General features: G+C 45.0%; 1 protein-coding gene and 1 long non-coding RNA gene across 3 annotated transcripts in view; one reads left to right on the top strand and one right to left on the bottom strand.

The window, feature by feature from the left end:
* Positions 1–260: 260 nt before the first annotated feature.
* LOC118615042 lies at positions 261–10,262 on the bottom strand. Its single transcript, XR_004956303.1, has 3 exons — positions 9,845–10,262; positions 3,863–3,988; positions 261–1,637 (listed from the first exon to the last, which is right to left on the bottom strand). It is a non-coding gene; the product is annotated as an uncharacterized LOC118615042 (long non-coding RNA).
* Positions 9,601–15,566, top strand: part of COL15A1 (collagen type XV alpha 1 chain) — a 95,651-nt gene continuing 89,685 nt past the window's right edge. Inside the window, exons 1-2 of one of the 2 annotated variants that reach the window (XM_036239127.1) lie at positions 9,601–9,790; positions 9,872–9,957. In XM_036239127.1, coding sequence (XP_036095020.1) covers positions 9,780–9,790; positions 9,872–9,957 — 97 coding nt within the window. In that variant the 5' untranslated portion in view covers positions 9,601–9,779. The remainder of the gene's footprint in view (positions 9,791–9,871; positions 9,958–15,566) is intronic. The other variant, XM_016146298.2, reaches the window with a different exon arrangement.

The raw sequence follows: 15,566 nt of genomic DNA, 5'->3' as shown, positions 1-15,566 counted from the left end.
CATGGGGAAATTCGGCAGGAGCCCCAAAAGGGAGAGAAAAGAATACAGTCCAGGCATCAGAGCTCTTGGCTTTGGCTTCGCCCCAGGCTAACTGGCTCTGGAAAAAAAGCCCCTTCCTGCCTTCGGGCATGAGTTTAAGGCTGGCTCGAAGATCTGTGAGCACTCTTCTAGATCTGATATTTTATGGCTACAAATCTGGGTCCTTTATTTATATTAGACAGATGAACACACTAAATAATAAAATGGAAGAATACTTAGTGAACTATGTACCTGAGTCATTTAATTTGATGCATTCAACAACTCCATATTAGAATGATTCTTCAATTCATGCATGACACTTGAGGCACAGGGAGGTTAAGTAACTTTCTCAAGATGACACAGTCAGTAAGGGACAGTCCATGAATTTAAACATATTGTATAGGTATGATTTTGGATACTTTAGATTGTTCATATGTCAGATGTTAGATGAAATCCTCTCTGACCCTTGGAAATGCCTACTGCCTCCCTTTATTCTGTAACTGTTAGAAACCCAAAATCATCTTCAATATCTACGCAAATTCTCTAATGTACTTATGAACTGCTGCTGCATTTTTTTGTTTTTTGTTTGTTTGTTTTTTTTTTTTTTTGTACTAAATTCTGGTTATAGCTCATCACACTGTCTGATGTGGGCAGCCTTTGTTCTGTTCCGTTGACTAAGACATGGAATTCATCTCTCAGTTGATATCCATAGAACCCCACTTTCACAAAGCATTTGTGTGTTTGGGAAACTTGATTGAAGGCTTCTGTTGTTGTTGTTGCTGGGGGACAGAGAATTGCAGAAGGCGTTTCTGTCGCTGGAATGCAAACAACTCCAAACTGAACATTGGATTTAAGATTTCTCAAATGTTCTGGGGCACATCCATGTTGGAAATGTTTCACTGGCTGCTTCATCATACGGAGCTTCTGGCCTCTATCTTGATGATGCCTATAAGCTCTTACTTCTCTCTCTTAACCTGGGTTATAAAAAGCAAAGCTTGAGGTAAAGACACCTGTGATATTTTCTTAAAAAGTGCAACCCCAGGAGTGGGGGGTGGGAGGATGAGGCAGGGAAGGAGAAAGAGCAAATAGGTATCAGATGTAAATAATTTCTCATTCTTGTGGGATTCTTTTTTGAGAAGTGGCTTTTCAGGGTGGTTCATCTGGGAGAGGAAGGGAGAAATAGCTCTTCAATTGTTTCTACCTCCCATTATTCAAGTGTTTGCCACATATTATTTCATTGGCATTTCCAAGTTGCTTGTGTGTGGGCACTAAATGAATTCTGCTTTAGGATCGATGGAGAAGTCCAAAAGCAGGAGGAGACAGGTACACAATGTGGGTCTAAATTAAAGCACGTCAGGTTGTGGCCGTGGCTGGCTGGAGTCCATCCTGAATTGATTTCTGCAGCAATGGCTGTGGAGGCAGGTAACGCTGAAAAGATTCGAAGAGGTGCATTAGACCTTGGACCACTTGGGTTTGTTCGTGTTCTCCCAATAGATCCAGCTCCTATATATGGGGCCTTCAACTTTGTGAGAATAAGATGTTCTCACTTATTTTTCAAGAGGAGAGGTGCAAGTCCAATCGGTCAGAGTCCCTTTCGAGATCATAGCCAACCGAAATCTCTGAAAAGATTTTAGAGAGGAGAGTTAGTAAAACATGCTATAGTCTCCTAGCTATAGCCAGTCCCATCCTCCTCCTCTGTTGCCCATTCTAGATTTCCTTTATTCATGGCCCACATTTTAGATAGTCTGAGTTGCTTACTTTGTGAGGTGACTGGACCTTTATCTTTAAATAGTCTGGTCTCTTAGTTGCTTTGATTGTTTCATTTGCCCATTTACCATCATTATGGAATATGATTGCACCAGAAATCTCCAAGAAATTACCTGAGTTCCTTTCTACCCACATAAGGTAGTTGACGTTACACTTCTTGTGGTAATCAGGTTCCTTATCCCTACCAATACAGCCACTCTTTTTTTTATTTGCTGGCTAATTGTCATGAGCAGCTCAAAGTGACCAGGTAGGTGTCTCAGCTTCAAGTTCAGTGACCTTATTATGTCCCCTAGAAGAATAATTCCCCTGAAAATCAGCACCTCTACCTATAAGAGCCTAAGGTTTCAGTGGATCACTGGGAGAGAGGATGAAAGGGCTCAGTCCTATCCTTTGGGTCCTAGACCCAAGTATTCTAGCTATTGGGAACATAGTACCATATTTTGACCATGGGTTCTACTTTCTGGAGGAGAGAGCCACAACCCTGCACCATGTTGTCTCTAAGCTGGTGCCTTAGCTGGTCTTTAACAGGTCCTTCCATCATTGTATTAAGCTAGATGCTTCTCGGTGATGTGGTACATACTAAAACTAGTGAGTTCCTTGGTCATTCACCCACTGCCACACTTCTTTGCCATAAATAGTTCCCTTCATCTGAGGCAAGGTTGTATGGGTCACCATGTTGATAATCAAGCATTCTACAAGTCTTTGGATGGTGGTCCTGGCGGAGGCACTTGATCAGGGAAAGCAAACCCATATCCAGATGAGTGTCCATGCTGGTGAGGAATAATTGCTCAGGAAGTGGTCTGGAGAAATCAACTTGTCACCAAATGCCTGGCTAGTCTCTATGAATAATGATGCCATATTGAGGACTCAGTGTCTGTTGGTAGGTTAGGCATGCCACAGTGTCAGTAGCTAGATCTGCTTTAAAGGGATGGGCCCATGATGTTTGCTTTTGCTTATCATTTATCCCTGCCATCATTGTCACTCACTTTAAGGCTCTACCATGTCAGCTTTGGAGTAGCCAAGGAGAGAGGCCGACAGGCATTCACAGGGTGAGTCACTCTGTCCATCTGGTTGTCGAATGCCTCCTCTGTGGTGGGTGGTCTCTGGTGAGCATTGTGAAACACACACACACGCAAAACACATTTTCTGCCCATTCTCATAGGTCAATACACATAACACTTCTCTAGACCTTTTTGTCCCCAATCATCTATCCTTATCTTTCAGGTCCCTGGCCAACATCCAGGGCATTTGTTCCCTGCTCAGGCATCTATGTATATCTGTAACTCAGAACACATCTTCCCTCTCAAAGTGGTTGGCCAAGTGTACTTCTTATAGTTCTACCCACTGGAAGGGATTTTCTTCATGATTGTCTTTTAGGGCCATCCCTGAAATGGCTGCAATACAGAGACAGTGTGTTTTTAACTAGCACCCACATATCACATTGCCCACATGAAGCAACCCAAGTTCTTTTCTTCTCTGTTTGTGGTTGTAGGAAACCACCTATGAGTTGAAGAAGGGGTATTGGTACAAAGTGGTAGATGATATGGGAGTCTGAGCTACCTGTTCACATAATTTGCTTGTGCTTTCTAGGTCTATTTGGCTTTTTCTCAAATATATGGGATAAATATACTTAGCTTCTGGCAGAACCCTTATGTTAGCTATTTGACTTGTGTAGTCTCATAGAAAAGGTCAAGTGGAAGTCCTTGAAAATACCTCCTTTTCTTAATTTCCAAGAGTAAATAAAAAGTACTACCACCTCTCAGAAGTACTGCAGAGATTAAAACCACTGTTAAAACTTAAATGGTGTGGGATGGCGGGTCTCATTATATTTCCACAAATTCATTTGCATGGACCTTGCAAAAACCAAATGGGTTGTAGAGAATAATAGTGGATAAACTTGCCCACATGGTAGCCTCAATTGCAACTGCCATGGCAGATGTGATATCTTTACTGGTATATAACAACACAACCTGTGGCACTTGGCATGCAATATGATCTGGCAAATGCAGTCTCTACCCCTATCAGTGAGGAAAATCAAAAGCACTTTGCTTTCATACGGCAAGGAGAAGAGTAATACTTTTTTGCTTCAGGGCTATGTTAACTCTTCGGTTCTGCTATAGTCCATAGAGACCTTGTCATCCTGACATGGCACAGATCATAGTGCAGGTCACATGCACTATTGATGACATCATTCTGATTGGACCTGGAAGATGCAAGTGACAGCTACCTGTTAAGATACATGAGCGTAGGAGAGTGAGAGATAAGCTTCATCACCTATCTTATCCTCAACACCTAGCCAGTAGTCTTAGGTGTATCTATGGTATTAGGGAGTAAAATCCTAGGGAGCAGATGTGAAGAAAAGGGAGTGAGGTACAGAAAAAGGAAGAGCTGGCCGGGGGGCATTAGATAGATGATTGATTACTCTACCTTGTGAGACCTTCTTCTGAGATGCCTTATAAAACACTCTCTTGGGACAGTACACCTGGGAGAAGTAGGGAGAAAAATGTATTTGCCTAAACATTTGCTTTGCAGGGTGTTATTTCCACTGTACTTACTTTCAGGTTGCTCACACTGGGTGGATCATGCAGCATGTAAGCATCAATAGGGAGGCCTTGGGGCAGGAAGCCAGACGTGCTCAGTGTGGTCATGGAACAAGGGACTGTGAAGGGGACAGGGGACTCTGGGTGCCTAGGAGTTCCTACCAACTTGAGAGCTGCTGGGGTGGGTGTTAGCTCTCCAGCACTGCAGGTTTGCTGTGCTTTGGGCAGAGTAGGCTCCAACAGTCAGAAGAATGCCCAGGTAACGGTAAGCAGGAGCTGGTGACTGGAAAATCACGCCTACAGTGCACACGAATGGGAAAGGCAGTGGCGATAGGGACAGGGCACTGAGAGAGTGGCACCTAAGAGTGTCCGACACGCCCTCCCTCCTTTTCTTCTTCTCCTCTTCCCTCTAGGATTATCAGATTTTCAAGTTCATTTTTCTCTTTTGTGTGGAACAAACTTGCTCCACTCAGCCCTCTTCCTCCTTTGCATATCCAAAATCATCCAGGTGCCCATCAGAACAGAAGGGTCCTCCCTTGAAGGCAGATGTGGGTTTAAATTGTCATTGTTTTCTCTTGATTACTCAAAAGGCAGCCCTCCTCTCTGGCTATTCCAGTAAAGTCTTTTCTAGTCAGCTAGTGAAGGCTATTTTGCTTTTTCTGCTCTAGAAATCAGACAAGACTTCTTCAAGCTTCAGGTGCCTCCTGAGAACTTCCTCACCACAGGTCCACGGGGAAAGTGTTCCCCTCCTGCACTGAAGAAACAGGTTCAGAAAGACGTGAATTACGTGCTTGGTAACTTCTTCCTGAACCAAAATTTGTGATGGTTTTCACCGATTTCTGTGCCCCTTCCTGCTGCTCGAGACAGTCTGGAGAATCGTTTGGAGACTGAGTTTTCTGGGACACTTGGGTGGATTATAGGATAATGGAACAGCACATTAATTTAGCTGAGTTCTGGAGGAGTCGGGACAGAAGATTCCCACGTCTCTACATGTCCCGATCTCACAAACTGTACTGAAGCTGCAGTAAACAATTTAGACCAGGTTCGTATGACATGAAGCTTACTCTTGGCTATTTCCACAACTTCATATTGAATGGAAGGAAATCGCTTAAACTCTCAAAACACAGTCTGGCAGGAGGTGAAAGCCTGGCTTGGCGTCCTGTCCCCATCCCTCTCACACCTGTGGCTGGAAGCATTTGGACCCCCTCCAGCTTTCAGTTGGACACCCTCCCTTGGCCTCCCTCAGTCTGAGTTCACAGTTCCCACTTCCATGCCTAACTCCAAAATAAGAGCCCTACTGCCTATGAGCATGGCCTTGCTTCCAAGGTAAAGTAGGTATAAAATTAAGAATATTAACGTGCATCTCTTTCCAGTCATTTGAAGGGGAGAATTGTGCTTTGGGTACTTCCATCTTTAGATTCCAGTGAATTGGATATCATGAGATACTTACGGAGAACCAACAACATATGAAATGTGCACGTAGGCTGTCCCTGCCAGGCTAGAAAAGAAATCTTATGCATATGTATCTTAGACGGATAAAACGGACCACAGCTGAACTCACTGATCAAAACAGAGCTATGCTTTCATCCTTCAGCTAACATACAGAACTGAGGGGGACCAGATTTGTTTCATAATGGCATCTTAGTTTCATTTTTTTCAAGGTAGATATGCTTTATTTATATATTAAATGTGTAGAAATATGCTCTTTCACATCTTTCTTGAAACATGGTGTGAACATATTCTATCTATCTATCATCTATCTATCTATCTATCTTTCTTTCTATCTATCTTTCTTTCTATCTATCTATCTATCTATCTATCTATCTATCTATCTATCTATCTATCTTTCTATCTATCTATATCATCATCTATCTATCATCTCTCTATCTTATCTATCTATATATCTATCTACCTATCTACCTACCTACCTATCATTTTTCTTGTTGCCCATTTTTAACAGAGACTTGAGCACTCATCTATTCCACTTTTCCCTTTTTTATGAGAAAAGGCGGAATGCATGTGTGATTGGAAACGGCAAACGATTCTTAGCCTTGGTGTTGGGGAAGAACGGTGAGCGGTGGAGACGGTAGCCGCCTGGAGACCATTGCCTTAACTGAAGGCGGCAGCCCCTTCTCAACGCCACTCAATCGCTGGCACAGGGAATGCAGGGCCCCATGTTGCCAGGCTTCCCACAAATTTAAAAAGAAGCCAGAAATATGAATTTTAATGTAAAGTCATCTTATTATCGAATATTGCTAATGAATATAATTTGGTTTGAACTGACTTACACAATCATAGAACTATTATGTAATTGTAGTTGATGAGGCTTTTCCTAAGCAGTATAGGAACACCGTTCCAAGAAAGTCAGTTATATTCCCAGTTGATATAGTACTTTATAAGCAATAGAGAAATATAGAACTCAGAAGGCAAATTCCCTCTGGTTAGTAATTCATAATAAAATAAGGTATGTATGTCCAGCACAGAGCGGCTGCAAGTGGGAGAGAATTCATAGTTACAGAGAATATGAACAGATTAAGAAAGATGCCTGGATCAATCAGTTTTGTTAGAATGTACTTTGCCTGTGTGTTAGTTCCATGTGAGGCCATCCGGCTCTAGAGCTGCTTTAGCTGCTGGTACATCAACCCTTTGAGGGCTGGGGCTGGAGTCTTGTCCCTCTCTTACCAGTCACACCCCTGGCCAGAAATCACCACCACCAATCACAGAAGCTAATATCCAATGAGCTCTGTCTTGCACTAGACATTCTAATAAGTGCTTTATATCTCAGTAACACCTTGCATTCTCCCAACAGCCTAGAAGAAAGGAACCATTGCCATTCTTATTTTACAGATTTGCTCACATTTCATATAGCTCATAAGTAACAGAGCCAGGATTCACCAAGGCAGCATGATCCCCAGAACCCAAGCTCATAATTCTTACCTTGTCTAAGACTTCTTATTTGTTAAGAGGTCTGTCTCTCCGCTGACCAAGAATTGATCACCTTGAGGATTTTCTGACTCTGTGTGAACTCTGCAACATCTGAAGACCTTGCCCATTCCCTCCTCTTATGCATCTCCCTCCTTGGCTCTGGGACTTGTCCATCTGTCACTCACTGGGTGGGTGACTTGGTAAACTGCATGTTCTCTCTCGGCCTCAATTTCTCCAACAATAAAATGGAGACAGAAAGGAGATAGTTGGATCTGGTTCTCAGGACCCTGTCCATAGTAAATGCTCTGGGATTCCAAAATGCTCAGGGAACACCAATGATTTCACATGGCCTTCACAGCCATGTGCACACCCATCGATTAGCCTGCCTTTCAAGGTCTTAGCACTCTAGCAGCACCCTGCCCGCTGGTCTCCCCTCCAGCCCAAGGACTTCTTATCCATTTACTACTTGGGTATGTGTCCCTATGAGTATTGCCTTCCTCTACCCCTACATCCCCCCACCCAAAAATCCTCAGCAGACTCCAGAGCCTGGGTTAAGTCTTCTCCCATCTTGAACCTCTCCTGCCTTCTCCAAGCCATGCTGATGTCTTCCTTTTCTGGAAGACTGCTTGCGTTAACCCCAGACCCGACCCCTTGCATGGTCACAGCACTTTACACGGGACAGAGAATTGTGGCATGTAAGTTATCTCATAGAGACTCACAGCCACCAGCCATGTCAGGATCATTATGTCCATTATGAAGAGATATATATATATATATATATATATATATATATATATATACACACACACATACACACACATACATATACATACACACAGACAAGGGCAGGATTTGCTCAACTTCATTCTACAGAACCCAGGCTTCTGACCCCCAAGCTAGAGCTCCTTTCCAGCCCTCGCTGCCTGGGCTGACATTAACTCTTTCCTGCCTGAGTGCTCTGTGTCTCCGGTGCAAATTTGTTTTTGCGAGTAGAGAGGGAGTCTAATCCTCTTGTTCTTGGACAGGCAGTATGACTGAGTGATGAAAAGCATGGACATTGACACCTGTCATGCACTAGCCTGGGCACATGTTAAACCTCAGCTTCCTCATCTATGAAATGACCATCATCGTAGTACCACTTTTCCAGGGCTGTTATGGGGATTGAGATAACATATGCAAAGCATCCAGTACAGGGCCTGGGACATAATCAGCGCTCAAAAAATGTTAGCGATCCTCTTCATGCCCATCTCATCTCCTCTGCAGGGCTAATTCAAATTACCTTCCCTTGGCAGGTGATGACTCTCCCTCTTGGAAGGGGTACACAGTGAAAACCAGCTGGCTACTTCCTGCATCAGGAAGAAAAGTCCCTGAGGCTGGGCTAACTTCAGAGCTATTCAGATCTCAGTTGACTTCAGTGGTGCCTACTCTACCTCAAAGATCTACACTGCTGTGCCTGGTGGTAAACATAGTGATAAAAGGCCATCATTTGAGGGTTTTGCCAGTGCCAGGCCCTTTGCTAAGCTCTGTCCCTACAAGTGGGACAGTCTGCTCTGTGCCCTCTCTTTCTCAGCCACACACCACAGAGGGCTTTTGGAGGCCGAGACTGGCTCACTTCTCCCACATCTCATCACAGTGCCTGGAGTGATGTCTTATTTAAGACTGTGCCCCTAGATTCAGCCAATGTATTGACATCTCCTACTACTAGGCATGATTTAAGGCAGAGAACAAAACGAATATATAAAATTCTTGCCATCCTGGAGGTTACACTTGGAGTGGGAGGTCGGGGGTGCAGGCAAGGTATAGAAAAGAAACCTCTGGAATAGTAGGTGCTTTTTACAATTTTTATCGGAATAATCTCTGCTGCTTTTAATTGTATGTACAACTTATACCGCCCAAATGAGGCCACCCTGGGGCATTCAAGCGGGTTCCTGGGTCAAACGTGGAGGGCAGAGCACAGCAGACAGGAGCCCAGTCCAGCTGTGTCACCTTGGGATATTGGCACCACCTTTCTGAGCCTCAGTTTCCTCAGTAAGTTAGGGAAATCACAATGATTCCAGCCTCCCTGGCCCTTTGAGAGGATTCCATTGGCCCGGGAATGGAAAGTGCTTTTGTCCACGGGGCAGCCCGGACAGGGACAGACGTGAGGGCGGGAGGGAGCCACGTCCGCTTTCCCAGACAAGCGCGGACGCCGGGCTTCTCTAGAAGGTTACATAAGGCCGCTCGGATGGCCGGGGAGCGCGCATCCGTCGAGGGGGAAAGGGGCGTGGGGAGATCCGGGAGGTGGGGGGAGTGCGCCGCCGCTGCCCGAGGTGGGGCGCGGCGCAGCGCGCGGGGGTGCGCAGGGCGCGGCGGAGTCGGGTTTCAGAGCGCGGGTGACTCAGGGCGCGGGCCGAAAGCCGGGAGCCTGCCCGCCGAGGCCGCTGCCCAGCGCCGCCTTTGTTCCCTGCAGGAAGGGCGAGCAGCGCAGCGCCCCTTCGCCTCGGTGGAGCTCAGCGGCTCCGCGCCTTCGGGGCTCCACAGACCCGCGAGATGGCGCCAAGGTAGGACCCGCGTCCCCGCGCCCCGGCCCCCTCGGCCCCTCTTGCCCGCCTCACCTTCTCTCCCTCGGCCACTTCTTGCAGGAGGAACGTGCAGGGCTGGCGTTTGCCGTGGCTGCTTTGGGTCTCTGCGCTTCTCTCCGCTGCCACCCGATCCCGCGCCGCGACAGGTAAGCACCCCGGGGAAGTCGGTTTTGGCGGCGGGTGCGGCTGCGGTGCGCGCTTCATTCCTGGACATAAAAGGGAGTCCTCGCCGCTCAGTGCGCCCTGGCGGTCCTGCCGCGGCTTTCAAGAGCCGTGCAGGGGGTGAATGGCGGTCCCTGGGCAGCTGGGGCGGGTGGAGCGCTGTCTGGGCACCCAAGGTGTCTGAGCACCCAAGGTGTCTGACTAGGCGCGGGCCCTCCAATGATGGGCAGAGAGGGACTTTGGAAGCGCAACGACAGCACCAGCGGCTCCGCGGGGAGAGTTAGTTAGCTCCCGCTCACCCAGCGCCCGCGCTCAGATCGTGCGTGCGCATTGTAAGGGCAGGTCCGGTGCCCTCTCTGGACGCAGGTACAGAAGCATGACCTTCAGCAGAGACACCTGGTGCTTCTGCCGCGACAGAGATAACGAGACTGAATCGCTCTGATGCCAAACTTAGCGCTGTTACCTAGGGAGTCACATCCATCGGGCAGTGGCGCCGTAGGTGATGGGAAAAGCTATGGGCTGGGAGCCAGGTATCTGGTACCTTCCGTTCCTGAACTTCACTTTCCCACCAGGACTCAGAGATGGTTGCAGGCTCTTAGTTAAAACAGATTTCGGTTAAGGTGTGTAAGGCTACGCGGGTTTGAATTGCGCGCGGGACAGATGGCCTTGTGCCTATTTTCTCATCTGAAAAAAAAAAAAAGGAAATAATTAGATCACCTTACCTTCTAAAGATGCTGTGAAGATAAAGACAGATATTAGAAAGAATACACTTTCCACACACGGGCACAAAATAATTGATAGGCGTTATGGCTTGATCCTTGCAATAGCTGTCTTAGAAAGCAGTGCAGGCATTTCTACAGAAGAGGGCACTGAGGATGAGAGAGGCTTAGGAAGTGGCCAGTTCAAAAGGCAGGGCTTAAGCCCAGATCTCCAGGCTCCAGGTCTGCTTCGTTCGGCCCTTTCTTCATGCAGTTTTGCAGGAGAATTATGCTCTCCAAGCTGTAGTCTCTGACCTCTTTTAGATTTAGGAGATTAGTACATAGTCTCAGTAGAGATGTTGGGGGAGGGGGGAGCAACTTCTGCCCCTCTAAAGGAAACTGGGGATTGAGTAGGTGGCCTTGGTTAACTCTTCTTGTGCCGGAGGAAGCCTTGGGAGCGAGACCCAAAAAAATGACAGCTTTTCCTGCCAGAGCGTCCAGTCTGGCATTTTTTGCAAATCAAAGGGCAGCTGGAGCACAGTTTTGGCTTCTCAGCACCATGGCCCATGTCGGAACGTTGCAATTTTGCATGTGATATAAGGTACTGCCAACTCAGCAGCGGAAGGCAGCTTCGGATTCTGTGGTCTTTTGTGAGCTTTGCTGCTGCTCTTATCCCCCAAAGGAAGAAGGTTCTGAGGGGCACACTCTGGTGTTTCTTTCCTCCTGCACTCGTAGGCTGGATCCCTTGATGTCAGGTGAGAGCCGTGGTTTCTAACACAAAGGAAGTCCTATTCACATCCATAACGTAAAGCAGGAATGCCAGGAAACCCTCTGGAGCTAAAAAGGGTCCCAGAAGACCCATTTGCAACTGATGAGTATTTACTATCCCTTGGGACTCTGAAGAGAATCTTCCTAGACATGCGAAATGCCTCTCTCGAAAACCAAATTTTGTATTCAGTTTAGTAAGGCTTACACTTCTAAACCACTTCATATGTTCAGGCAGAGGTGTAAGCACAGCCATGTTTCATTCATCCAGTCCTCGCGATCACTCCAGGAGGTGGGAACTGGGATGGTTATTATCTCTGTGCTTCAGATGAGGAAACCGAGACCCAAAGTCCCAAGACTTCTCAGACACTGAGTGTTTCCTGGCCCACCCTGTTTAAAGAGACCCTTGTCAATGGGACCCGCGTCTCCCAACTCACTCCTTGTGCCCCTAATGGGTTGTGTAAGGAGATAGTGTCATTGGAATACCCTCTATTTTAGAAGTTAACGGGGTTGTTGTGGCGGCAGGGATGGTAGTGTCACAAGTAATTTGTTCCTAGTAGTAAAATGCTAACAAATGCAAATTATTGACTTTTCTTTAAACTATTTGATTGTGAATTGTAACATCCATTCAGAAAAGTGTATAGAAAAAGTAAAGACCAATGATTTCTCACAGTGCAAGCATCCATGTAACCCAGGTTAAGACATGGCAAAGCCCCCAGAAGCTCCTGTGTGCTCCTTTGCTGTGTTCTTGCCTCCCTCTCCTCAGAGGGACCTATCATCTTAACTTTCATAGTGATCACTTCCTCACTTTAAAAAATAACTTTAGTAGCTAAGCATATATCCCCAAGTTCTGAAGTTCCATGTTACTTGCTTTTGAACTTTATACATGTAGGACGTCTTCTTTGGTGTCTGGCTTCTTTCACCGAATATTGTTTTGAGATTCACTTAGACTATTGCATGCAGCTGTAGTTACCCCATCTTCATTGCTATGTAATATTCCACTATGTTAATGTACTGTACATTATTTATCCATTTTTTCTCCAATTACATTTTGTTTTTTTCCATTTTGGATTAATATAAGTATGTCTGTGAACATTTATGTATGTGACTCCCAGTGCACAGGTGCACATATTTCTGTTGGTTCTATGTCCAGGAGTGGAGTACTGGGTGACAGGGTATACAGATCCTCCAACTGAGCAGGCAGTGCCAGCATATCTTCCACCATGGTTGTTCTAAGGTACGTGGTCATGACCTGGTATGAGAGTCCCCATTTCTTGGCATCCTCGCCAGCAGTTGGCTTTGCCACTGAGCTTACTTTCAGCCTTTCCAATGGGTAGCTATTAGAATCTTACTGTAGTCTTAATTTATATTTTCCTGATTATTAACTTAATCACCTTTTCATGTTTGGATGTCCTGCTTTCCTTTTGTTATTGTGGTAAAATTCATGTAACATACAACTGGACATTTTCTTGTGTATAATCCAGCAGCATTTAGTACATTTACAGCATCGCACAGCCATAATCTCTATCTAGTTCTAAAACATTTTCATTGTTCTAAAAGAAAACCCTAATCCTATTAAGCATTCACCCCCCTATTCCCTTCATTCGCCCCTCACCAAACCCTGGCAACCATTAAACTGCTCTTTGTCTCCATTAATTTGCCTATTCTGGATATTCTATGTAAATGGAATCATATAATATGTGACCTTTCGCATCTGGCTTCTTTCACTTAGTGTAATGTTTTTGAGGTTCGTGCATGTTGTAGCATGGATCAGTGCTTCATTTCTTTTTAAGGTTAAATAATATTCCATTGTATGGATATACCACAATTGGTTTGTCCTTTCTTCCAATAACGGGGGTTATTTCCACCCTTTTGGCTATTATAAATAATGTTATTAAGAACATTTGTATACAAGGATTTGTTTAAGCACTTGTTATCAATTACTTCGGGTATATAGCTAGAAGCGGAATTGCTGGGTCATAAGGTAATTTCATGCTTGAGTTTTTGAGGAACTCCCAAACTATTTTACACAGTGACTGTGCCGTTTTACATTCCCACCAGCAGTGTACAAAGGTTCTGATTTTACCACATTGTTGTCAACACTGGAAACTTTTAAATTATTGCCACCTTAATGGGTGTAAAGTAGCGTCTCATCATAGTTTGGATTTGCATTTCCCTAATGATTGATGATGTTGAGCATTTTTTCATGTGCTATTGGCCATATATAGATCTTTGAAGGAAATTCTGAAAACTAATCAGAGCAGATTCAGGTTTTCCCTCTAATCACTCTTGCTCACTGGCAGTCTTATGTGCTTTCCTGAGTGAGAAAGAAGTAAGAGCCCCATTTGAGATTTCGCATCATGGCCTCCCTTACCTGTGCCCTGGCCTGTTAATGAGCTACTGTTGCTTACATGCCATAAGATTTGCAACAAATATAAGTAATTGTAGTGTTTTGTTTACTAGCTGATTTTTTTGTTGTTGTTCATCTAAAGTTGGGAATGCCTGTGGTAGCATCAAGTTTCACTTGTGTGTTTTACAGCAGAGCGAAGGCCAATAACCCCTGGCACACTGAACCATTCATAGCTCCCCACGTATAGTTGGGATTTTGCAGTCCCTTGATTTTGCACAAGGTGTCAACTAACTCTCCCATCTAGAGCATACTTTCTCACCCTCTCGTTCTCTTTACGGTCTAATCCTCCCTAGCAGCTAAATGGAACCTCTTCCAGGGTACTTTCCCTGGATCTTTCCAGCTGAGTTTTCTCATCACTAAACCCCTACAGCCCTTCATCTTTCTCCAGGCCCCCGCATTGTCTCCCCTATATTATCAACATGCTTATTCATCTCTCTTTCCCATGGGAGCACCTCGAAGTTGTGGGTCATGCCTCATTTGTCTGGAGTTGGCCGCTTGGACTTTGGCCATTTCGTTATTATGGTGAACAGTACTGCTGGGAACATCTTCAGACAAATGGCTTTTATTTTCTTTTGGGGTATTTCCATTGACTAGATACCCCCAAACAAACAGAACTAGTTGGATAGTTCTTATGTATGTAGATGGATCTTTTTCAGGTGCACATTTAATCATGCTACTCCCTCGTTTAATTGCTCCTGCTGGGATCTCATTGTACCTAAGGTGGAGTCATGATCCTTATTTCAGAGGGCCCTTTGTGGTGTGGCCTCTGCCTGCCCCTTCTTCTCCACTCACATGAAGCCCCTCTTGACTTGGGCTAACACCAAACCACTAGCAGATTTCTGAATGAGGTATGCGATATCCCACCTCTGGTCCCTTCGTCCGCCTGGCAAACCCAGTTCACCCTTTAAGATTCCTTTCTGGGAAGCCCGCCTGCTTTTCCAGGCATGTTGAGTGTCTGTTCTCTGGGTTAATACTGTCTTCACCCATCTCTCAGTCACAGGGCTTTTCAGACTAGACCATGAGTCAGGGACTGGGCCTCCTCCAATTCTGAATCCCGGACCAAGCACAGGGCCAGGCACAGAGTGGACACTCAGCAAACTCTTTCAATGAATCAAAGAAGAAATGAATGAGTAGTTCTAGCCTGTGGTCTAGAGAGAGTACATTAACTTACCACATCCTCTGTGGAGTGTAAATTATCCTGATTCTTCCACAGCTCTGCCGACTGGAGTGACTATGGCCGAGTAATTGGGGTACATTATTGAGCGTTTAGTTTTATTTAATAACCTTCATAACTAGTTAGGTTGGAATCTATACTAATGTTACTTTACTCTTTTTTTTCATTCCTTCCAATGTGTAAACAATTTTTCCAGCTGATTTCCACTCATCTTATTCCTGATAGCCTCTGTTTTATCAAAAGTTGTACATTTAGATTTTCTCTGCCAATTAAATAGATGAGCTTATCTTCCAATTTTCTGTTAATGTCTACAGCTTGATTTATTTAAAATGGACCATAGATTAGAGTGTAATCTGAAGTTAGTTCTTTTCCAAAGTGGTGCATTGGATTCCCCCAAACATTAATTAAAAGGCAAACTGTTTTCTCCCATCATTTTGTTGCTTCTGGTTACCAAATAGATTTTTTTCCTTTAGTAATAGAAAATTTGTTTCCTGGACTTTCTCACTTTCTTATGCATATGTTTGTTCTTTAAAAAATTTGTCGATG

This window comes from Rousettus aegyptiacus, unplaced genomic scaffold (genome assembly GCF_014176215.1).
Source record: "Rousettus aegyptiacus isolate mRouAeg1 unplaced genomic scaffold, mRouAeg1.p scaffold_m13_p_3, whole genome shotgun sequence".
Classification (NCBI taxonomy): Eukaryota; Metazoa; Chordata; class Mammalia; order Chiroptera; family Pteropodidae; genus Rousettus; species Rousettus aegyptiacus.
The sequence above is the reverse complement of the archived record's forward strand: the minus strand, read 5'-3'. Positions and strand labels throughout refer to the sequence as shown.